The sequence below is a fragment of the Mercenaria mercenaria genome, chromosome 4 (genome assembly GCF_021730395.1).
Source record: "Mercenaria mercenaria strain notata chromosome 4, MADL_Memer_1, whole genome shotgun sequence".
Taxonomy (NCBI): Eukaryota; Metazoa; Mollusca; class Bivalvia; order Venerida; family Veneridae; genus Mercenaria; species Mercenaria mercenaria.
Window position 1 is genome coordinate 76,045,689 of NC_069364.1, and position 24,598 is coordinate 76,070,286.

At 36.2% G+C, this 24,598-nt stretch overlaps 2 protein-coding genes across 7 annotated transcripts in view; one reads left to right on the top strand and one right to left on the bottom strand.

Annotated features, from left to right (window-relative positions):
- Positions 1–4,767, bottom strand: part of LOC123552175 (anoctamin-4-like) — a 127,802-nt gene extending 123,035 nt beyond the window's left edge. For 2 of the 6 annotated variants that reach the window (XM_053541708.1, XM_053541709.1), the window contains exons 1-2: positions 4,427–4,767; positions 1,922–1,975 (exon numbers count right to left, since the gene is read on the bottom strand). In XM_053541708.1, coding sequence (XP_053397683.1) covers positions 1,922–1,975; positions 4,427–4,472 — 100 coding nt within the window. In that variant the 5' untranslated portion in view covers positions 4,473–4,767. The remainder of the gene's footprint in view (positions 1–1,921; positions 1,976–4,426) is intronic. The other 4 variants (XM_053541712.1, XM_053541711.1, XM_053541710.1 and 1 more) reach the window with 3 other exon arrangements.
- A 47-nt stretch (positions 4,768–4,814) lies between these two features.
- Positions 4,815–24,086, top strand: LOC123552173 (uncharacterized). Its single transcript, XM_045341616.2, has 13 exons — positions 4,815–5,230; positions 6,068–6,227; positions 9,709–9,879; positions 10,560–10,651; positions 12,699–12,793; positions 14,148–14,314; positions 16,528–16,743; positions 16,958–17,180; positions 17,988–18,077; positions 19,416–19,621; positions 20,044–20,247; positions 21,041–21,215; positions 21,603–24,086. Exons 1-13 carry the CDS (start codon positions 4,926–4,928, stop codon positions 21,695–21,697), a joined length of 2,199 nt encoding a protein of 732 aa, XP_045197551.2. The 5' UTR covers positions 4,815–4,925; the 3' UTR covers positions 21,698–24,086.
- Positions 24,087–24,598: the final 512 nt, after the last annotated feature.

Genomic DNA, 24,598 nt, shown 5'->3' on the forward strand with positions numbered 1-24,598 from the left:
GTCATTTATTCTGCATGTCCAATCATCCTATGAAGTTTCACCATTCTGGGTCAAGTGGTTCTCAAGGTATTGATGGGAAAGAGTTTTCCATGTTCAGGCTCCTGTGACCTTGACCTCTGCTCAAGTGACCCCAAAATTGATAAGGGTCATCTACTCTGTAAGTCCTATCATCCTATGAAGTTTGAACATTCTGGGTCAAATGGTTCTCAAGTTATTGATCGGAAACTGTTTTCCAAGTTCTGGTCCCTGTGACCTTGACCGTTTATCAAGTGACCAAAAAATCAATAGGGGTTATATACTCTACATGTCCAATCATCCTATGAAGTTTCAACATTCTGAGTCAAGTGATTCTGAAGTTATTGATCAGAAACGGTTTTCCATGTTCAGGTCCCTGTGACCTTGACCTTTGATCTAGTAACCCCAAAAATAATAGGGGTCATCTACTCTGTAACCCTATCACCCTATGAAGTTTGAAGGTTCTAGGTCAAATGGTTGTGCAGCTATTGATTGAAAATGAAGTGTGAAAGACGGATGGCCCCTATGACCTTGACCTTTGATGGAGTGACTCCCCAATAATAGGTGTCATCTACTCTGTAAGTCCTATCACCCCATGAAGTTTGAAGGTTCTGGGTCAAATGGTTCTCAAGTTACAGATCCGAAATGGATTTCCATATTCTGGCTCCTGTGGCCTTGACCTTAAATAGAGTGACCCCAAAATCAATAGGGGTCATCTACTCTGCATGTCCAATCATCCTATGAAGTTTCATATTCTGGGTCAAGTGGTTCTCAAGTTATTGATCAGAAATGTTTTTCCATGATCAGGCCCCCCTGTGACCTAGTCCTTTAACAGAGTGACCACAAAAGCAATAGGGGCCATCTACTCTACATGTCCAATCATCCTATGAAGTTTCAACATTCTGGGTCAAGTCGTTCTCAAGTTATTGACCATGTTCAGGCCCCTGTGACCTTGACCTATGATGTAGTAACCCCAAAAACTATAGTGGTCGTCTACTTCATAAGCCCTGTCAAAAGATGAAGTTTGAAGGTTCTAGGTCAAACAGTTCTCCAGTTATTGAACGGAAATGAAGTGCAATGGACGGACAGTGCAAACACAATACCAGATACCGAGTTTCAACAGTACAAGCTTTTTATGTTTTTACAATAGTATTAAATGCATTTATTTCCCCTTCAAATGCTAGAATGGGAAAATATTATTTGGGTGAGAACTTTTGAGGGTGGTTGGTTGTTACAGTATAAACAAAACAGTCTTTTCGGTCCTAAAACAAATATTGATTCATGCAACAGGATTAGTTGTAACAATAATAAATTGTAATGTATAAACTTTAATGCCACGACTGTTGTTTCTCATAAGTAAATTAGACAGAAATCTGTGTAAATTAGAAATATGTTTGAATTAGAAAAAAACGTGTTAAGAAGAAATCTTACTAAAATAGTATTCTACACCCACAGACAGTTGGGATAATACTTTTTTTTCAGTCATTTGTAAACTATTTTCATACTTCCCATTAACACTTCCTCCATTTCCTTATTTCATTTTTTCCCTCAAGTACCACTCCAATATAATTGTAAGCACATTTTTTGTAACAATGCAAATAAATGATGACAAGCCATGTTAAGTTCTTATTTAAAGAATAACTTAAGGTTCATGTTAGGTGCTATTGTAAATTTTGATTCTGGAATAATTCAATTACAGAAGAAGTAAAGTACAGAGATTATTTTGAATAAAACAAATTCATAACATAATTTCCAGTCTATTTTGTAGGTTACATCAACCTTCTTTTTCAAAAATCTACATGAACCTTAATTGCCCATAGCCATATTAATTTAATAATATAACTGGTGCCATAGCAAGGTGTTAAAAGAAATATAGGGAATGGGTGCTTATTAACATTAAACTTACGCTCATTAAGCGGTTTGAAAGATATCTGGGTAACATGTTTTTGTCTTCCTCCTGCTAAAAAAATATATATCTAATAAACAATAGGTAGAATAATAACAAGTCATTATATCTATAGATCTGAAACATGTATAACTGTCATGTAGGCTACAATGTATGTTGAATCTAGCTAAAAATGATACTTTTTAAAGAAAAAGTGTCCCTTCATCAGTAAAGAAAAACTCACATTTTTAGACCAAAACCTATACACCATCCATAAGATGCACAGAATTTAATACTACTTTTATAATTATGCAATTTTAATATCAATCAAAGAGTTGGAAACCCAAAATCATTTTTAAAATCAGTAAAGAATCCCTGAACTATGACAATTAAACTCAGAATTCCATTTTTAATTATTAGTCTTTGCTTTGAATAAATTCTTATTAATCTTAATTCTTCAATGAAATGAGTCCACCTATGGCTTGTATCTCCTAGACCCCACTTATCTTTTATTCTAATATGCTTTTCTCTGTTAAAACATTCTAACGCTAGAATGACGTCACGTTAACGTGCCGTGACATCAATGTTTTCCTTGCGACCAAGAAAGAGCGCTACTATATTTTATCTACTACTTTAGATTAAGGGCATATTAGAATCGAAATTATTTATAGCAAAAGAGTGTTTTAACACTATTTATACTCGGGCGGTTATACGTCGTACAAATAATTTCACTCGGGCTGCGCCCTCGAGAATTATTACCCCAGACATATTACCACTCATGGTGCATAAATAGTGTTAAATATGGGCCGCGGTTACCGCCAAAATTAGTAAATATACAATCCATTCACAAACAAATCAGTCAGTGCATAGCATTTCAACGCCATCTAGTTTAAAAACTCCATCCCGTCCAATATATTTGCATTCAACGTATTGTATTCATTCCATCCATCTAAACATGGAACGATGCATTGAAAAACTTGTTGCAATGCACCGTAATATGAAATCATCCAACAAAACATGATACCATGCAGCTCAATGTGAAGCCGTTTAACACAACATGAGTACGTGCAGTGTAAATGAAATGATTTATTACAACTTGATGCCGTATTGAAACCGCTTTGTGTAATTAACTTTATTAAGAGCGGTGTATAAAAACTTGATGCTATGCAGTCAAATGTAAAGACGTTTAACGCAACATGAGTTCGTGCAGTGTAAAATAAAACGATTCATTAAAGCATGGCACCATCTAATATATACTGAAACCGTGTTGTGTGATTTGGAGCGGCATATCAAAATTTGATGCCATGCAGCCAAATGTGAAGCCGTTTAAGAAATACGAGTACGTGCATTGTAAAAGGTTAATAAGACTATCAGTTCATAAGTTTGCTCTGTTATAGATTCTGGATCAGTTTTACATACGAGTATCTTTAAATTTGCCCTAAAACCGACCTTGTGGTAAAATTCTAACAGTTAATTTTACACTATTCATGTGATTTATCTGAATATTTAAAGGGACCTAATTTTCGTGAAACATCTTTCTTCTTAGTTTAATAAAGCTTTGTCAGAAGTATACTTTGTGAAATAGACTCAGTAATAGAAATAATAATCACAAAATTAACAAACACTAAAAATCTCCCGAGTTAATTATTAATCATATAAAATAAATGAGGGATTGCAACACATAATTTAGCCATACTGAATCATTAAGGCTATTATACATGTACATGTCAAAATCTAGTTCATCAATTAACACCCAGTAATAACATCAGTAGGCTTTATGTTAAAAACACACATCAATTGCCATTCATATACATATTAAAATTTATAGTCGAAAACCATCATTTTGGCCTTGTTACGGGTACTGATGATAAACCCGAACAGAAAATGAGGTTTTTTTTACCCGTACCTTTTTTATTTCTGCAAATTGTAATCAACGGTTGGTATCAAAATAAAGCTTAACCTTTGCTGAAAACTTTACATAATTCAAATTTATATTTAGTAAACAAACTCACACGAAGTGAGGCCCGGAAAGGGGTATGTAAAAAGGGGACTGTATGAATGTTGACTGATGATAAATTCGAACACTTTGTCATTTACAAAATTTTCTTGGTATTATTATATTGAAACTTTCCCCAAAAAGCTGCACCAGTCATTCCTGATCAAGTAATGAAAAGTTACCAAATGTCAGGCCAACATGTTTCGACAGTGAGCATGCGCAAAAAAACACCCTCTTCCCCAGTAATTTTGGATAAATATTTTTATGTAAGTCATTTATTTATACAGAATATTTACTAATTTTGTTTTTGTTTACACCAGTTGGTGTTGTAAGTGGAAACTATTAGATGGTGTGTTCAATTTTATAAATAACCGATTGCAATCAAATATTTCCAAGGTGGTCGACTTTATCATCTGTCCGGGTTTATCATCAGCACCAGTATAACTAAACCAGGATGGCTGCTACATCTATTTTTCACACTGTGCAATATTTTTGTTTACAATTACTGATACATGCAATATTTTTATTACCTGCATCTTCGTTTGTTAATTCAAACCCAATCGCTCTGTGGTCCATTTTTGACTATGCAACAAAATTATATTATTCTTTTACAGTGATCTTAACACCTTTTTTCTAAGAAACTATGTCAACTCAAGCGTAAAATTTGCGTTTATTTATGAAGCCCCGCCCTGGAAAGGCAGGTACAGAGGTTTTTCCAAATATGTTAGGTCCTTACAGTTTGTTCTCGTCATTTCCAATTACTTATTTATACTAAAATGCAAAATGTAACTTAAAATGCCGTGTTCTAGAACAAACTCGCCGAAAAACAGAAAATTTCCAGACAAAAACACATCCGAAGCAATTTCTGTCAACACCGGTTTTCGTTATATTTCACGTGACAGTCATGTGACCAAACAATGTTCAAAAATGGCGGATACAAATAACAAAAAATCAAATTTAATCAATTAACAGTTACCCAATTAACAGCTGTAATCTCGCCATTTGATAAATGTCACATTGATAATAGAAATGATTTCGATATATATTTGTTCAGTTTTGATTTTGCTAACAAAAGAATGCGCTTCCGAGTTTCCTTTTAGAAATGTTTCACTTCCTATCGAGACCAGGGTGGAGGACCTGGTGTCACGGCTTAACTTGTCAGAACTTCTAGGACAGATGTCACATGGTGGTGGAGGTGGGGACGGCTCACCAGTACCCCCAATTCCACATCTAGGTATAGGAAAATATTCCTGGGGTACAGAATGTATTCATGGCGACGTTTCTGGAAATTCTACATCGTTTCCTCTTTCGATTGGTCTTGCAGCTACTTTCAAGTAAGATGTAAACAAAACCACTGTGTTACTTTGTTCAATAGAATACAAAGAATTTGATTTACCTGAGTTACGGTAGACACTGGTTGCTTGCTCCATACCTGTTTATCTTTGAATTTTCTCCCCATTAAAAGTGAAATTTTGTAGAAGACCTGTAATGAAATATATTTGTAGATAATGGTTGCCAGTTCCACTAATTAAATTGCATCAGTGGCCAAATAAATGTCAGAAAAACAATAAAAGCTAGTAACATGTCATGAAAAGTTTTTCATTTGAACCATAGAATTATTGTTCAGTATCAAAATTAAAATTTGCTTGATTGCACCATTTCACGTGTATTTTATAAACTTCCTTTTTAAAAATCAGGATACCTGTAGACTATAGATGTAGCTCTTCCTTTGGAAACTCTTGTGCCTACAGTCAAAATATTAAACCTGTTATCTTGAGTTGTATTGATTAATTATGTTTGATATAAGAAAGCCATAATGATGTTGGACTGTTGTAGTGGTAGTGATGCTGGCGTAACCTTAAAGTGATGATTTTGCCTTTGTGACCAGTGCCTGCACTGTTTACTAATCTGTCCGTTAATTTTCAGTGAACACCCCTTTGAATAGTAAGTGGTACTGCCCAAATTGAATAATGAACCAGTCCATTTTAAAAACTTAGCAGGGTAAAGGTTAAAATGGTAAATGAATAATGTACATGTTGTGAAATCTGTAATTTAGAAAGATACTAGAGAGTTTTTCAGCTCTGATTTTGAACACCCTGTGTTAACTTATTTAACTTATTTAACACCAACCAACTTTATTTATACAAACTTATCAATATATTACCTTACAGTCCGGATTTGATGAAAATGGTTGCAAGTGCTATATCAACTGAAGTGAGAGCGAAGAATAATGACTTTGTCAGAAGAGGAATTTTTAAGGGTCATACTGGACTAAATTGTTTTAGTCCAGTTATAAATATAATGAGGCATCCACTTTGGGGAAGAAATCAGGTCAGTTCAGTTAAGTTGTTTTTACAGCAATATAAATTTAACTCTGCCACTATTGCATTATATCACAGAAACTTAATGAAAGAAAACTTAGCACCAAATCAAAGGCAGCTGCAAGTTAGCATTTTGTAGAACATTTCATAACAATGTTTTTAGACTGTAAGACATGAAAATTTTTCAGCATATATTTGATCATATTGCAAAACGTACCATTTATAGCATGTATATTATAAATGAATAATTTTGACAAAGGGTAAATGTAAAATATTTTTCAGTGTTTGTATCATTGGTCCAGGATTTAAATATAATATTATATTTATTTACTATAAGCATGTACATTAAAACTAGAATTCTAACATACGATGTTCCGTTAGGGCCAGCGCTTGCTCCCTGTGAACACGAAGCGCGAAGGTACGACGGTACGATGGCGAAGCACGACAGTACGATGGCAAAGCGCGACACTACGATGGTGACAACATGACAGTGCGATGGCGAAGCATGACAGTACGATGGCGAAACAAGACACTACGATGGTGACAGTCTGTCGTACTGTTGTGCTTCGCCATCGTACTGCTGCGCTTCACCATCGTAGTGTCGCGCTTCGCCATCGCATTGTTGCGCTTCACCATCGTAGTGTCAGCATCGTTCTGTCGCGCTTTGCCATCGCACTGTCGCGCTTCACCATCGTAGTGTCACCATCGTACTGTCGCGCTTTGCCATCGTACTGTTGCGCTTCACCATTGTACTGTTGCGCTTCGCCATCGTTCTGTCGCCTTTCACTATCTTTTCTCTGTTTTCTTAAAGGGTGACTTTAATTAAACTCTGTATTGTATAGTATTGTCAACTCTGTCCAATGATCAAATGATTGGAACGCTTTTCGGCACGGGTATTATTGAAATGAATATCAGCAGACCTGATGTTATTCAAATGAAAATTCCCCGGCAGAGTGTCACTCAAATGAATATCATCTGGCATGGTAATATTAAAAAAAATATCATACCTTAATATCGTTTGAAATACATTATTCCAAAATAGGCTCCGTTGATCTATGGCTATTTTACTTTGTTTACTTGGGGGATAATAAAAACGAATATCACCCAACCAAGTGTTATTTATGAACAAAATAACATTGTATTCAAATTTAACCTGTCAGTGGAAAAATAAATGATAATGTATTTACATGTTATTAATTGTTTTGTGTCAAAATGTTGTTTAATCAGCTCATATATTTCAAGCCATGAAACGTTAAAAGTATATATAATATTATATTGTCAGTTAAAAATAATAAAAATACACTGTTGTATAAATTTTGCTTATAAAGCTTTTGGGTATATTTCAGTATGCAAAAGTGTTAACTAGGTCTAGAATACAGTTGTTTGTTTCCGCTTACCCGACTGACCCTGTCTTTTTACCACTGACCCTAAAGTTTTAATTGAAGAAACGTATTGGATAAAAATGTAGATTTATGTTAAACAAGATTATTAGTAAGTATATCCAAAGCACGTCCCTCCGTCTGACCGTACAATTCTGTACATTAAAGTCGGCCCTTAAGTAAACAGAGAAAAGTTGGTGAAGCGCGACAGTATGCTGGCGAAGCGTGACAGTATGATGGTGACACTATGATGGTGAAGCACGACAGTGCAATGGCGAAGCATGACAGTACAATGGTGAAGCCCGACAGTACGATGGCGAGGCGTGACAGTGCGATGGTGACACTACAATGGTGAAGTGCTACGGCGAAGCGCGACAGTACGATGGCGAAGCGCGAAAGTACAATGGTGATACTATGATGGTGAAGCGCGACAGTGCGATGGCGAAGTGCGACACTACGGTGGTGAAGCGCAACAATACGATGGCGAAGCACAACAGTACGACGGACTGTCACCATTGTAATGTTGCGCTTCACTATCGCACTGTCATGTTGTCACTGTCGCGCTTCGCCATCATACCTTCACGCTTCGGGTTCACAGGGAGCAAGCGCTGGCCGTAACGGAACACCGTACTAACATGACTCAATTTGATTCCCAGTTAAACAAAGAAAAAGGTTAAGCTCTGAATATTCTTTGATGAACAGACCAGTAAAAGAGCATTATGACGTCAATTATGACATTAAATTGTCGCATGATGTCCTGTTACTACCTAAATAAATGAAGTCCAGCATGATTTTTATGCCCCCACTTTGTGGGGGGGCACATAGATTTGCCCTTGTCCGTCTGAATGTTGTGTCGCACCTAACTCCAAAAGTATTTGACGTAGAGTCACAAAACTTTACAGGAATGTTGGTCAGCATGTGTAGTTGTGCACCTGGGGTTTCGCGTCAGGATTCATTCAGACATGTAGGAGTTATGGCCCCTGACTTTGTAAAAATTAGTCATTTTAGTGTTGTGTCACGCCTAGCTCCAAAAGTAATTGATATAGAGTCACAAAACTTTACAGGAATGTTGGTCAGCATGACTGTGTAGTTGTGTACCTGGGATTTCGCGTCCAGATTCATTCAGTCGTGTAGGAGTTATGCCCCTGACTTAGTAAAAAAATTTGTCATCTTAATGTTGTGTCCCACGTAGCTCCAAAAGTATTTGACCTAGAGTCACCAAAGTTTACAGGAATGTTGGTCAGCATGTGCAGTTGTGCACCTGGGGTTTCGCGTCCGGATTCATTCAGTCGTGTAGGAGTTATGGCCCCTGACTTAGTTAAAAATTGGTCATTTTAATGTTGTGTTGCGCGTAGCTCCCAAAGTATTTGACCTAGAGTCACCAAAGTTTACAGGAATGTTGGTCAGCATGTGCAGTTGTGCACCTGGGGTTTCGTGTCCGGGTTCATTCAGTATTGTAGGAGTTATGCCCCTGACCTAGGAAAAATTGTCATTTTAATGTTTTGTCGCGCATAGCTCCGAAAATATTTTACCTACAGTCATTACGAAGAGAAATGAGGGTTATTTTTTGCATTTTTCTTTAAATAGCAACATATTGTTTCCCCAAAGTTGATCTGTGTCCTTTGTCATGTCATGTCCTTTGTCCTTAGTGGGGGCATCTGTGTCCCATGGACACATTTCTAGTTATCAAAATATTTCAGTGAGCATGTAAGAATGGAAACAGTCAAGGTCTTCTTGTGGTTTAACGTGTAACTTACAAGGGTTCATCGTTGAGATGCTTAGATATTTAACCACTTGGGCTAAAACCCTGATGGTTCCAATGCATCTGAACTCTGAACTGTGATAAATCAAGCCACAAACCACTCAAAGGCCTTGATTATTTGATGAATATATCCTGTATGGTAATGTGTCTTGTTCTCAAAATCATGAGTAAAAACTGCTTGAAAGTATTTTGACATGTCTAAAAACTACGTAAAGTTAATTCAAACTTGAAATGGAGGATGAAATACTGTTCTTATCTAATGAGCAGTGTCTCATCATAGTAAATGTTACCTGATAAAATCTTGTTTCATTTATCACGTGTAACAAATTGTGTATGCTAAATAATTTCAGGAGACTTATGGAGAGGACCCCTATCTGACGGGGATTCTAGCCAAACAGTTTGTCACAGGATTGATAGGGAACAACTCTCGCTATTATCGAGCAAATGCAGTATGTAAACATTTTGATGCTTATGGAGGACCAGAGGATCTCCCTCAGTCAAGGCTCAGCTTTAATGCTAAGGTAACCCCCCCCCCCCCTCCGAGTATATTTCAATATTTAAATGTCTTTTGTTTAACCATTTTAGTTCCAAGTACTTGTATAAGTTTGTAGGAAGTTCCCAAACAATATAAAAATGGGGGTTGGGAATATTTGTGGTAGTCTGTATTCAGACCGTTGTCCGTGTAGCATTGAATTAATATTTATATTGGCTTATTTTCATGGATTTCACAAAATTAAACCCCAACAAACATAAACTTCCAGCAGCCTTTTATTTTATTTGTACAGTTCAATAACCACAAATTCAAGTCCCCAACAACACTACTTTTTTGACAAAATTTCATGCCCACAAAATTAGATGATGTCACAGTCATCAGAAGTAGGGAAAGGTGTGGCTGTGATAGTAAATTGTGAAAGAAAAAGAAAAAAGATTATCTGTTATGTAGTAAATAGCACATACATGCTATTTGTATCATATGGTATGAAATCATTTAATTGTGTGCACATGAACTTTCTTGCTTTTGGCCAAGAAAATTAGTTCCCTGTGATTACTATGGATTTTACATTGCACCATTTATACAAAGATAGATTTCAGCTATTTGTATCATGCTTGTCCGTTTATATATAGATACAGAAATTGAAATGTGGCTGTTTGTGCTTTTAAGAATCAGTTTGTATTTTTAGATATAAATTTTCTAATCCAGGTACAAAAACAAGATCTGTACATGACCTATCTACCACAGTTCAAGCAGTGTATTCAAAGTGGAGCCCTTGGAATAATGTGTAGTTATAATAGGTAATGATTAAATGATGAACTGTTTAAATTGACTCAGTGAAAAATATAAAAAATGTGGGTAATGCGAAAATGACCAGTGATACAAAGTTATATTATGATATTTTAAAGATACCCAAATAAATTACTAAACAGATTTCACAGAATGGAGTTAACCATTGCAACGCTTTTAAAATTATGAAGAAAATCCACATTTTCCTGCTTTTTTACCAATATTTAACACTTATTTTCACTCACTTTACTATGTTTCAGTGTCATATAAACATTCTGTGCCAAACTTGGTGGATATGAACATGCTGAATTGTCACCCAGACTGTGAGGGACTAGCTTAAATGTCTAATACAGATTGCAACCAAACACTTTGAATGTCACAAAGAAATTTATGTAAATCATGGTCAGCATCTTGTTCTGGTGGAGACATGCATCTAGCAGTCTCTTCCCAAGTTTTTGCATTGATATCTTTATACCAATGACAAACAGTTTATTTTGGTCAGGTTATTTCATTTCTTTGGCATAAATTTCTGTGGTTTTGGACAAAACAGCTTTGCTTGGGGACATGAATATCATGAATTTCTAAATTGTAATGGTGAAAATGTGAATTCATGGATCTTTCAATTTGACAAAAAGTAATGAAATGAGAATTTCGTTTTTTAGCTCGACTATTTGAAGAAAAGGGGAGCTATCCTACTCGCCCCGGTGTTGGCATGACCGTCAGCTTGAGCGTGAGCGTCACACAAATGTTAAAGTTTGCGTACCACCCCAAATATTTTCAAAGTCCATTGAGCTATTGCTTTCATATTTTGCATACTTGTTTACCATCATGACCCCAGTCTGTAAAAAGGAGGAGGCAACTCTATCAAGCATTTTGACTGAATTATGGCCCCTTTTCGACTTAGAATATGCTTATTGTAATGTTAAAGTTTTACTCATTGCTTATATTAAGAACTGAAAATAGTGGAGCGCGCTGTCCACTGACAGCTCTTGTTTCATTAAGTGCTTTTTTCTTCTACAGTAGGGGCCATTTTTATAGGCCTTTTCCCTTCAGAAAAGGTTTTATGTATTCCCCTGTCCCCAAAGTCCAAGCATTTTCCCCCAAATCACAGGCTTGGGCCCTATCACCACTTTGTACCAGTAAAAACTCTGTCATTTGGGGTTTAGCTTTATCATAAAATCCATGGAAATTTGTCTCAAAGGAATCACAGTATGTAAATCACACATGGTAATGATTATTTTTTATACTTTATTATTTTATTTTATAAAAAAAACATTGTTATATTTACAAGTAAAGATTTATTAGTCATGATTAACATTTTCCTGTTGAGTTGTTGTTCAGTTTAAATACCTATCAAAATAGATAAATAATGATAATGAAATGCCCGGATAATTTACTAATCAAAGTAGTGTTGTGCAGGGAAGAAAAGTTCGAAATTCAGGGTCTAAGGATAATAAACTTAACTTTAAGATCTGTAGCAGAATACAGCCTTGCCATTAAATTTTGTCAATTTCAAATTTATGCTCAGAAGCAACCAATCAGATGCTGGGCCTGTTTTCCTCAAAGTCTGGAACTCTAAAATGCTTCATTTTGGTATGGAATTGTCAAGTAATACGTAGATTGCAATGAAACTTTGCAGGAATCTTCATTCTGAAACTAATAATGGAGCAACAACATTTCAGCGGCATGCATATGTTGTAGAAAAAATTATGATAAGTTCTTAAATCTTAGTGTCAGACATAAAATGTTGTTGAATATGGACCCAGGACCTGGAGTGTTAAGACCGGTCTCCAACTTCTGTTCTATAACCTTATATCCTGAAACCAAAGTTAATTGCCTGTCAAAGCAAAACTGAGATTTTTTAGAAACTTAGAGAAAATTTCAGTAAACTTAATGCACAAATAAATTCAGTTTCAACTGTTTGCATATTTTTACATTATGGGTAATATTAGTTATTTAAGGGCTTTCAGTTTGAACAATTATTTTAAAAACAGTCCAGATATATTTTTGAAATGCAACAGTGCCTAAACTTGAAACTTTTGATATTTTCCTTCACAGTGTAAATGGTATTCCAGCATGTGCCAACAAAATGCTATTGACTGATGTTCTCAGGACAGAATGGAATTTCCCAGGATTTGTCATCAGTGACTCAGGTTTATGTGTAAAAGTTGTCTTTTCACCTGTCCAGCTAGTTTCTCCAATTTTTTTTTCTTTAGTTAGATTAACCTTTAGCCTGCTAAATTTCTAAGATGGACCAGTTGATCATTCAATTTTGGCAATACCATTTATTATTCAAAGAGGTCTTCCATGAAAATTTTACTGTCACTGAATAGGGAGGGAACAGTGCAGACAATGGTTTGTGCAGGCTGATCTTGGTCTGCACTGGTCTCAAAGGCAGAACCACTTGCCACCAGCAAGCTATAGATTAAACAGATTTATACAGCTGAATGGTTAACCTAGTATTCTGTCAAAATGAAAATTAAAATGTTATAATTAACTGGACTTAGAACTAGTCTTTTTAGATAAAACATTTTTTATTCAAATATTTGGATCTTGACATTGGGAAGGGATGGACTGGGGAGTGCAGAGTATATAGTTTCTGCCTTGACCATTAGAGCCGATGAATTGTACTTGTGTAACTAGGAAAGTAATGCATTACTGTAAATCTGTTTATTCCATCAGAGTTATGGGACTTAATATTTCTGTGTATATGACTATCTGAGCTTAGAGAGGACAAGGGAATTATCCATATTGTCAGTTCTGATACATGCTTTCCTTATTTGGGAGTTGTGGCCCTTTGAAAATTTACAAAAAGGCTTGATGTGGTACCATTGAAATGAAAGAATTGTCTGAATAACTCTCTTAGAGCTTTCCAAACTTAAAGAAATGTACCATCATGTGAACATGTGAATATTATCTGGACATACAATGTACTTGTTTTATAAGGAGTTATGGTCTTATGTGTTTTTTATAGGTTTCAAAGGCACTGGCCATACTAACGGAAACGCATTACTCTTTAGTGAACTTGTACATACTGCAAACTAATGTAAAATAATTCAGTTCAGGTGGCATCGAGTTTTGTAGATTTAGTATATCAGTTGAGCTGTAATTATTCTTAAGTAACTTTCTGGTTGATATTCTGATAAGATGCAATTTAAAAAGTTAAAAAATGCTTAAATGTTATATTTTTAAAACAGTAGAGTGACTTGTACCATATATTCCCCGATAACAGTCCTCCCCCTAATAAATAAATGTAGAAAATAATTAAGGTGATTAGTGAATACCAATACAGTAACTATAGGGGTGTTATGATTGTTAAAATTCATTGATTTATTTTGTTTTATAGTTTACTTTACTGAAAAGACATATCTGTTGCACATCATTATAAACAGCCCCCTGCCTTTAGAGAATGTAATGCCCCTGGTGACATCATTAAAGGAATATATGGTATTAAGAAAATGATTATAGATAGAATATAATATTCATTAAAATCTTCTATTTATACAGGGGCTGTTGAATTTCTGATAATCAACCATCACTACATAGAGAATATTACAGATGCAGCAGTTGCCTGTGTGAAGGCAGGGCTTAACCTTGAACTGCATGCTGGGAACTATGCTAGGGGAGCTTTTGATTGGCTGAAGTATGCTGTAGCTGATGGCAAACTTTCTAAGGTTCATTAAATTGTGATTCTAATAATAACTGAATTTTGTAATTTAAAAAAAAGTGAATCTACATTAGTATTATTCATGTGTCTTAAAAAGTTTCTTAGGACAAAAATTGCATTGTTGAATCCTTGTTTACATTATAATGTTTGTTTATATAATTTCTATTCCACTTTGGTTGGGAAGTCTAGTGATAGGGGTATACTGTGTTACTGATGGTATGGACCATTAATTATATACACTGCTAAATATTTTATGACGCTCCTAGCTTAAAAGACTCAGTTTACAGATAGTGTTCCAAGTGCCTGTCAGTCATTCCATCTTTTGTTCCATCTGTCGCATTAACTTGTGTACTCTTTTCACTTACACCATCCACTCTCTGAGTGTAATTATGTCTCATATTGTTTTTGCCCTGTCTGTCCGTCCGTCCTTCCGTCTGTCTGTCCGTCCGTCCCTATGTCACACTTCATTTCCAATCAATAACTGGAGAACCATTTGACCTAGAACCTTCAAACTTCATAGGGTTGTAGGGCTGCTGGAGTAGATGACCCATATTGTTTTTGGGGTCACTCCGTCAATGGTCAAGGTCACAGGGGCCTGAACATTGAAAACCATTTCTGATCAATAACTAGAGAACCACTTGACCCAGAATGTTGAAACTTCATAGGATGATTGGTCATGAAGAGTAGATGACCCCTATTGGTTTTGGGATCACTCCTTCAAAGGTCAAGGTCACAGGGGCATGAACATTGAAAACCATTTCCAATCAATAACTAGAGAACCACTGACCAAGAATGTTGAAACTTCATAGGATGATTGGTCATGAAGAGTAGATGACCCTTATTGTTTTTGGGGTCACTCCGTCAAAGGTCAAGGTCACTGGCCTGAACATTGAAAACAATTTCCAATTAATAACTAGAGAACCACTTGACCCAGAATGTTGAAACTTCATAGGATGATTGGTCATGTAGAGTAGATGACCCCTCTTGTTTTTGGGGTCACTCCATCAAAGGTCAAGGTCACAGGGGCCTGAACATTGAAAACCGTTTCCGATCAATAACTTGAGTACCACTTGACCCAGAATGTTGAAACTTCATAGGATGATTGTACATGCAAAGAAGATGACCCCTATTGATTTTGGAGTCACTCCGTTAAAGGTCAAGGTCACAGGGGCCTGAACATTGAAAACCATTTCCGGTCAGTAACTTGAGAACCACTCGACTCAGAATATTGAAACTACATAGGATGATTGCTCATGCAGAATAAATGACCCCTATTGTTTTTGGGGTCACTCCCTTAAAGATCAAGGTCACAGGGGCCTGAACATTGATAACCATTTCTGATCAATAACTTATGAACCTCTTGATCCAGAATGTTGAAACTTAATAGGATGATTTGACATGTAGAGTAGATGACCCCTATTGATTTTGAGGTCACTTGATCAAAGGTCAAGGCCACAGGAGCCTGAACATGGAAAACAATTTCCGATCAATAACTTGAGAACCACTTGACCCAGAATGTTGAAACTTCATAGGATGATTGAACATGCAGAGTATATGATCCCTTTTGATTTTGGGGTCAGACTATTAAAGGTCAAGGTCACAGGGGCCTGGTCATGTAAAATCATTTCTGGAGAATAACTTGAGAACCACTTGACCTAGAATGTTGAAACTTAATAGGATGATTGGACATGCAGAGTAGATGACCCCTATTTATTTTGAGGTCACTTGGTCAAAGGTCAAGGTCACAGGATCCTGAACAGTGACTTGAGAACCACTAGGCCAATAGTGTTGAAATTTAGCGGGATGACTGGACATGCCAAGTAGATGATCCCAAATGCAGCCAACCATCAGTGTCTCTTTGACTTTCGCTCCTGACCCCTATTGACTTCTTGCCTATATGACTTTGCATTGGGGGAGACATGTGCTTTTTTACGAAAGCAATTTCTAGTTTGATATTATTATCAACATCAAGTGGACATGTGCATATGGTCAAGAGTTTTTTGTGTGATTTTTTGTTTGTTATACCCATGTTTTGGCCTTTTTAACATTATTCTGTCATACATTTTTAGGAGGAATGTTCACCATTTTTCTTTCTAAGACAAAAAATTCAAATATAGGAGGTAATCATGACTCACTCTTGTTTGTGTAAGAGAATCATAAAAATATATAAATGTTAATTTATCAATTTTGATAAAACCAGAATTTTTTGTCTCATTTCAGAAAACAATTGTAGATAGAGTGAAGCCATTATTCCTTACAAGGATGAAACTGGGAGAGTTTGACCCCCCTGGAATGAACCCTTACAATGACCTTGACCTGTCTGTTATACAGAGTGTACCTCATAGAGAGTTATCTACCCTGGCTGCAATGCAGTCATTTGTCCTGCTCAAGAATGATGGGGTTTTACCCATAAAACCAGTATTCAGAAAAGTAGCTGTAAGTTTTCTTGTATCGTAGCAAACAAAATAATGATTATGAGTCGGAAATATGTTAAAATAGTATTTCATATGTTAAAACTTCTTCATATGAACAAGTACTGTTATGTCATTAGAGAGGCCTTCATTAATGTATTTCATTGTTATCCTGAACAGTTGTAGTTAACATGAAGACACACATAAAACTATATCAAAAGGAATAGACGTTGATACAGATTGTAGGTCCATTCGCTGACAATCCTGTACAACAGATGGGCGATTATGGACCAGATGTAGACCTGAAATATACGTCCACAGTAAGCTCAGGCCTGGCAGGTCTTGGTGATAAGGTGGTCAATGTGTCTGGATGTAAAAATACATGGTGTGTAGATTATGATCAGAAAGCTGTGATATCTGCTGTTCAGGATGCAGATTTAGTGGTCTTGTGCCTTGGAACTGGTGAGTAAATTTTTCACATTGTAAGTTTGTGAATGGAATGTACTTTTGTTATAGTATCTGTCCTTTTGCTTTCATATTTTATAACGGGCTACAAGCCCTCTCAAAAAGTTGTTTTTATTCAAGACCTTCAACTTACTGTGAAGTCATTTAAGTTCATAGACACAAATTCACAAAAGAGTGTCATATTCCTTGGATATTAAAGAATACAGACAACAGGGAGACTCCTCAGTTTCCTTTGCCTATTTTGCATGCTCAGTCAAAATATTTACACTACACTTCAGTTCTCCTGAATGTTTCTGACTAAGCTCCTACTTATACTGTAAAAGCAGAAATTTTCACAAGGGTTTAGATTTCACTATATTCGCAAGGCCATACATACCGCAAAAATTAATCCTCGCGTAAGTATTCACCATTTATTTAGTATAATTCAAATTCTAGTAGGATACCATTTTTACAATTTTGCAAATATTAAATCTTGTGAACATACTCGAAATTTCAAATTCTTGAAATTTTGACCCAGCAAAAATACATGTTTTTACAGTATGTTTTCTTGAAAGGTTTATGTCTCATTTGATGACATTACATTGAACTACTACCACTTATAGCTGTAGCAGTCTGAGTAGCTTTCAATAGTAAATTTTATTCTTTTTTCTATTAATTCTCATATTTGTCCCATTTTCATGTGGATTTGATGCAAGAACATGACTTTCATTGGATAAACTTGTGTTAGAATGTGATTCTTTAATAGATTGACTTGTGGGAATATTGATGTACATGTACACTTATAGGTTATGTGTTGTTTTCTAGGTCCTGCAGTAGAGCGAGAGAATTTTGACAGAAGGGACATGTTGTTACCAGGAAACCAGCCACAACTGTTGAAAGATGCCATGTTATATGGTAGGGCATTATGAATAAATGTGTTCACTAGATACAACTACACTTAAAGCTTTATCATACTGCAATTCATAGCACAGTACTGTTTTGAATATTTGAGCTGCACCATGAGAAAACCAACATAGTGCATTTGCGACCAGCATAGATGTAGACCAGGCTGCGTATCCGCGCAGTCTGGTCAGGATCTGTGCTGTTCGCTTTCAAAGCCTATTGCAATTAGAGGAACTGTAAGCGAACAGCATGGATCCTGACCAGACTGGATGCAACTGCACTATGTTGGTTTTCTGATGGCATGGCTCATTTATCATATACCTTCTTTCTGTCTGAAATATAGCTTGTATTCCACTAATGAATGCAAAACCCTGTATTCAACTCCCATCAGATATGACAAATATTTAATGTTAGGACTACTTCTTTTAGTTGTGGCTTCAAATATGATGTCAGAAATGACGTAATGATGGCATCTTTGCGTTCCTTGAATCAAACAGTTCACAATTAAACAAGTTACAGCCTTGTTTGTCTAAAATTATAGCCTGTTTTGGCTGATATAGCACTAGAAATAGGTATATGTATATCATAAAAAGGTCATTAAAGCAGTAGCTTGATCTACAATGATGCAGTTGGCTGTTGTGGATTTTACCAGACATGGTCATGCTGTGTGTGAGCATCTTGTGGACCATACAGTAAATTGGCTCTGCCAAATATGTCATCCACTATAAATAAAGTCGTTACTTACTTACTTACATCTCATGGGATCCAGGCCTAACAAAATCCACTTGAGCTGAATACAACATTTCAGATTAAGGTACTGTTATAACAACCTATTTTATTACATACCTTTGAATTTTCTGTCTGAAATACAGTAAGTATTTCACTTACGAATACAAAACTTTGTATTGAACTCCCATCGATATGACGTAATGATGGCATCTCGACGTTCCATGTATCAAAAATTTCACTGTTTCAGTTGAGTTTTCAGTATTATTCAATTAACAGTGTAGTAAATTTTGGCCGATATAACACTAAATTTAGGTATACCAGTATGTATATAATAAAAGGGATATTAAAATCATACCTTGATCTGCATTTGGCTTTCGTGGATTTTACCTGCCAAGATCACACTCTGTGCATGTGCCTCGTGGGATCCAGACCTGGCAAAATCCACTTGGGTGGAATGCAACAATGCAGATCAATGTACTGTTATAATAACCCTATTGTATTACATGTATCATGTCCTTATTTAGGAGTATTATATTATCTCCTGTTGCTGCTAGGTGCTGTTGGTGTGATAATACATGTTTGCTTCCTGGCTACCTTAGCTGATTTAAGTATACATTTCAGCTCGCAGTAGGATCATCCTATTGTTATTCAGTGCTGGTCCCCTGGACATCAGAGAGGCACAGAAACCAGCAGTTTCAGCCATAGTGCAGTGCTTCTTCCCAGCTCAAGCAACGGGAGTGGCACTCTACCATATCCTCACCAACAGTCATCCCGAGGCCAACCCAGCCGGCAGACTGCCCTTTACATGGTACTCTTCAGATGAACAGGTAAAGTACAGAATTTTACTTCTTTAAATGACTTTCAGCTGACCTTTCATAGAAAAGTGGGTAAAAGACATGCCAAAAATATTAAAATAAAAGTACATGCGTATAACTACCAAGATGGGAAAGTTTGATGAAGATGTAATTATATTTCCTTATAGTTGTTTTATCAATTTCAGTGTAATGAAAACTTTGTGCAGAGATGAATTCCTTTATTTTTGGGATTATAGAAGCCATTCATCTGGTTTCTGGTAGCTCTGTGGGTTTGTAAAGGTGTCCCATGTTTTAATTTATTATGAAAAGGGATTTATCTTCTCCAAACATTTAGATGAGCTGGAATTGTAATATGGCCTTAGCTATTGAATTAACCAAACAAAACGAAACACTGAACTGACTTACAAATTAATGACTTTGACCTTTGCTTTTAGGTACCATCAATGACTGACTATAGTATGACTAATCATACATATCGATACTTCACTGGTGACCCTCTCTACCCATTTGGCTATGGTCTGTCTTACACAAAGTTTCAGTATAGTGACCTTGAACTTTCACCTGAAAAGGTCAAAGTGGGACAAAATTTGACAGTGAGGTTTGTCTTAACAAATGTTGGAAATGAGGCTGGGGAGGAGGTAAGTAAAAAAATAAATGTTTATTTTATTAGATCTTAATGATTTTTTTATCCAAAACATAAATGTACCTAGATACATGGTTGACAAAAGGTTTTGACATATTCCTTTCATTCCACAATATGCTTTAATAAGATATATTAAATATGCCGGTAAAAGCTGCAAACTGAATTAACCTTCAGCCTGCTGGCAGCAAGTATTTCGCCTTTGCGACCAGTGCCGACCAAGATCAGCCTGCACATCTGTGCAGTCTGATCATGGTCTGCACTGTTCGCTATTCACTTAGTAATTTTTCAGTAAACACCCCTTCGAATAATAAATGATGTTACCCAAATTGAATGATGGACCAGTCCATTATAGAAATATAGCAGGCTAAGGGTTATTAATCAACAGTTTTGTTCAGTTGGAATGTGCTTCCTCAAAAATCCAGTTTAATTTGTAGCAGCATACTTGAGATTCTAGAGAGGCTTGAACCAGTAACCATTAATTTTGTTAACCCTTTCTGTGCTGGATATGATTGGTTTTGCCTTTGCGACCAGTGTAAGTCATGATCAGCCTGCACATCTGTCTGATCATGATCTGCACTGTTCGCTATTCAGCCAGTATCTGTTTGATAAGCACCCCTTAATGGTACTGTCCACATTGGAAGATGGACACGTTCAATTATAGAAATTTAGCAGGGTAAGGGTTAAAGCGGCTGACACGGTATCAGATTGCTACTCCCATGAAGTTTAAACAAAGTAGAAATTAAATAATCAAATAATATTTGTTTTTTGTTTTTTTTTATACATGATAGGTAACACAGGTCTACATATCATGGTTGAATGCAACAGTAGTGACTCCAAAATACCAGTTGGTTCATTTTAACCGTACCATGTTCTATAAAGGTTGGACAGTAAATGCAAGGGTCGATATATTTAGTGAACAGATGGCTGTGTATGTGGATGGGAAAGGTTTCGTTATAGAACCTGGTAAGAGTTAGCTGATACTAGTATTCTAATAGGTAGTCATACCTAGACAAGGATCTTGTCTGTAAATTTTATTACCATAACCCAACTGAGAAGAGCTGTATTTTATTTGATGAAATCTCTCTGTCCAGGCACCAGTGCATCTAAGTAACATTAGATAGATACTAAAGATTTAGTAATTATGTCTTCATACTCGTCTGGTGATGGATTCCATCAGGAATAAGGTGTCAGAAATGATAAATATAAGTTGTAGAACTTGCTTCTCAATCTTTAGAAATTTAAGAGCAAGGAAAAACAGACAACATTTCTTGGTAATGCTAATGACTGGTGGGGTGCGTTTTTTATTAATTATTTAATAAGAAAGTATATGGTAAATAATTTTGTTTTCAGGTGAAATAGCGGTATATGTTGGGGGTCAGCTACCAGACCAGAAGACCAAAGTGCCTTCTAACGTGTTACGGGGAGTGTTCACAATTGTTAGCTGATACCTGTTCAAACAATTTCATTTAAAATTTCCACTATTTGTATAAAAAAGGTGCTTGATGGAGTAAAATATTCGTATTTATTAATGAGATATTCAGTGCTATGATATAATGTGTTCAGATGCATCCTGTGAAGATCAGATCTCATGGATCATTTTACCCTTATCCTGTTAAATTTCTGTAATAAAGTAGTCCATCTTTCAAATTGGACAGAACCATTAACAGTTAAAAGGGGTGCATACTGAAAAGATACTGACTGAATGGCGAACAGTGCAGATCATGATCAGACTGTATGGATGTGCAGGCTGATCATGATCTGCACTGGTCGCAAACGCAGAATCAGTCATGTCCAGCATGGTAAGGGTTAAAATTTGATTCTATGCATAGAATTTAACAATGACATTTATGTGTTCAATCCTGTAAACAATAGGGAAATGATGTGACTGTTTTATTGTTTATGATTTTTTTTGTATGATATAATTTTGTAGGCATAACCTTTGTGTTTTTTTTACCAGGATGACAGGTTCTTGGGGGACATGAATTTGTAGCATTCAAATATTCATGAAAAAAAAATAGATAAAAGATTTTTGTGCTCATTTAGATTGAATTTCATGATAGACCAGGAATTCCGCCAAAAATACATGTAGTACACTAAGAGCAATAATAATTTCATTCTGAGTACATTTGTAATCCTATTTCTGTATTGGACCTTTACCACATAATATGTTCATATTACATCAGCTCTATTTAAATGAAGATGTTCAAGTTTTTCATCCAGACTGTTAACAAGAGTAAGGTTCACACAGAAAGACATGTTCCACCCCATGTAACCAATGACATTGAACTGCCAAATATTTAATGCCTCTATAGTTTTAAAGATAAACAAGAGCTGTCTCCGTAGGATGACACATGCCCCCGATGGCACTTTGAATGAATAGTTATGGCCGATGTTAAGAGTTTAGGACCTTTGACCTACGGAGCTGGGTCTTGCGCGCGACACATCGTCTTACTGTGTCACACATTCATGCATAGTTATTTTAAAATCCATGCGTGAATGACAAAGATATGGACCGTACATGCCCATCATTGCACTATCATGAAAAATGATCTTTAACGTCTAAGTGTGACCTTGACCTTTGAGCTACGGACCTGGGTCTTGCGTGTGACATGTCGTCTTATTGTGGTACACATTCAAGCCAAGTTATTTGAAAATCCATCCATCGATGACAAAGATATGGACCGGACACGCCCATCAATGCACTATCCTTTAACGTCTAAGTGTGACCTTGACCTTTGATCTACGGACCTGGGTCTTGCGCACTGCATGTCATCTTACTGTGGTACACATTCATGCCAAGTTATTTGAAAATCCATCCATCGATGACAAAGATATGGACCGGACACGCCCATCAATGCACTATCCTTTAACGTCTAAGTGTGACCTTGACCTTTGAGCTACGGACCTGGGTCTTGCGCACTGCACGTCGTCTTACTGTGGTACACATTCATGCCAAGTTATTTGAAAATCCTTCCATCGATGACAAAGATATGGACCGGACACGCCCATCAATGCACTATCCTTTAACGTCTAAGTGTGACCTTGACCTTTGAGCTACGGACCTGGGTCTTGCGCACTGCACATCGTCTTACTGTGGTACACATTCATGCCAAGTTATTTGAAAATCCATCCATCGATGACAAAGATATGGACCGGACACGAAAATTGCGGAATTGACAGACCGACAGACGGTTCAAAAACTATATGCCTCCCTTCGGGGGCATAAAAATTCATAAGTTCTAGGCAACTGTTGCACATTATAGAACATTTTTGTTATTCAATGAATTCCATTCATTTATAATATTCATATTAACCTTTAGCCTGCTGGCGGCAACTGATCTTGCCTTTGCGACCAGTGCAGACCAAGATCAGGCTGCACATCCGTGCAGGCTGATCATGGTCTGCACTGTTCGCTATTCAGTCAGTAAATTTTCAGTTAACACCCCTTTGAATAATAAATGGTATTTCCCAAATTGAATGATGGACCAGTCCATTTTAGAAATTTAGCTGGGTAAAGGTTAAGAACATGCATAGGAATATAATAAATGTCTAGATATTATTTTAATTATTTAATCTTATTTAAATTGTTCATATAGTAGTGGGACTGACCAGCAATTGAATGAAAAATTAACCGATATATTTTAATGAAGCAGGTGTAATTAAAGAAGTTTATAATTTTATAACTGGTATTCAGTACAGTTGACATTGTATTAAGAGACCACCCAAGGTACTGCTAAAAAGTGGTCCCTTAATTAATATCAGTCATGTGAAGGGAAAAGCTATTTTAACTGTTACTGTATTATTATCAACATACATATAAAATGTATAAATGTACATTGTCTCTCTTATATAGAATCATATCATCACCATCATCACCATCATCAAAACATACTAGCTAATTACACAGGTGAAGTAATGCCCAACAGGACTTTGGTACCCAGTTGCTTAATAGATACTTTTGTCGGATATTTTACCTGTCGGGACTACATTAATGAGGCCACTAGTCGCTTAATAAAAAAAGCCGTTTAATGGAATGAATTTATGTACTGAAAATGTTCAGGAGGGATTTTGACTGGTCCTTTAATAAACAAGAGCTGTCCGTAAGACAGCCAAGCTCGACTATTCGAAATATTGTCCCAGAAGCAGGAAAATATTACCCAAAAAGGTTAAATATCAAAAGAGTTTTAGTTCAAAAGGGGGAATAATTTGACCAAAATGCATATCAGTTATGGGACTTGCTGCTCTTAACTAGTTTTATAACCTCGAAGGCACATGTGAAGTTTCAATTCAATATCTGCATTAGTTTTGGAGATAGAAACTTGCATGTAAAAGGTTAACCAGAATTT

Coding starts and splice junctions, on each gene's coding strand:
- LOC123552173 (XM_045341616.2), top strand. CDS start 4,926: ATGATTTCGATATATATTTGTTCAGTTTTGATTTTGCTAACAAAAGAA. Junction 9,880..10,559: donor GGCTCAGCTTTAATGCTAAG/GTAACCCCCCCC, acceptor TTTCTAATCCAG/GTACAAAAACAAGATCTGTA. Junction 10,652..12,698: donor ATAATGTGTAGTTATAATAG/GTAATGATTAAA, acceptor TTTCCTTCACAG/TGTAAATGGTATTCCAGCAT.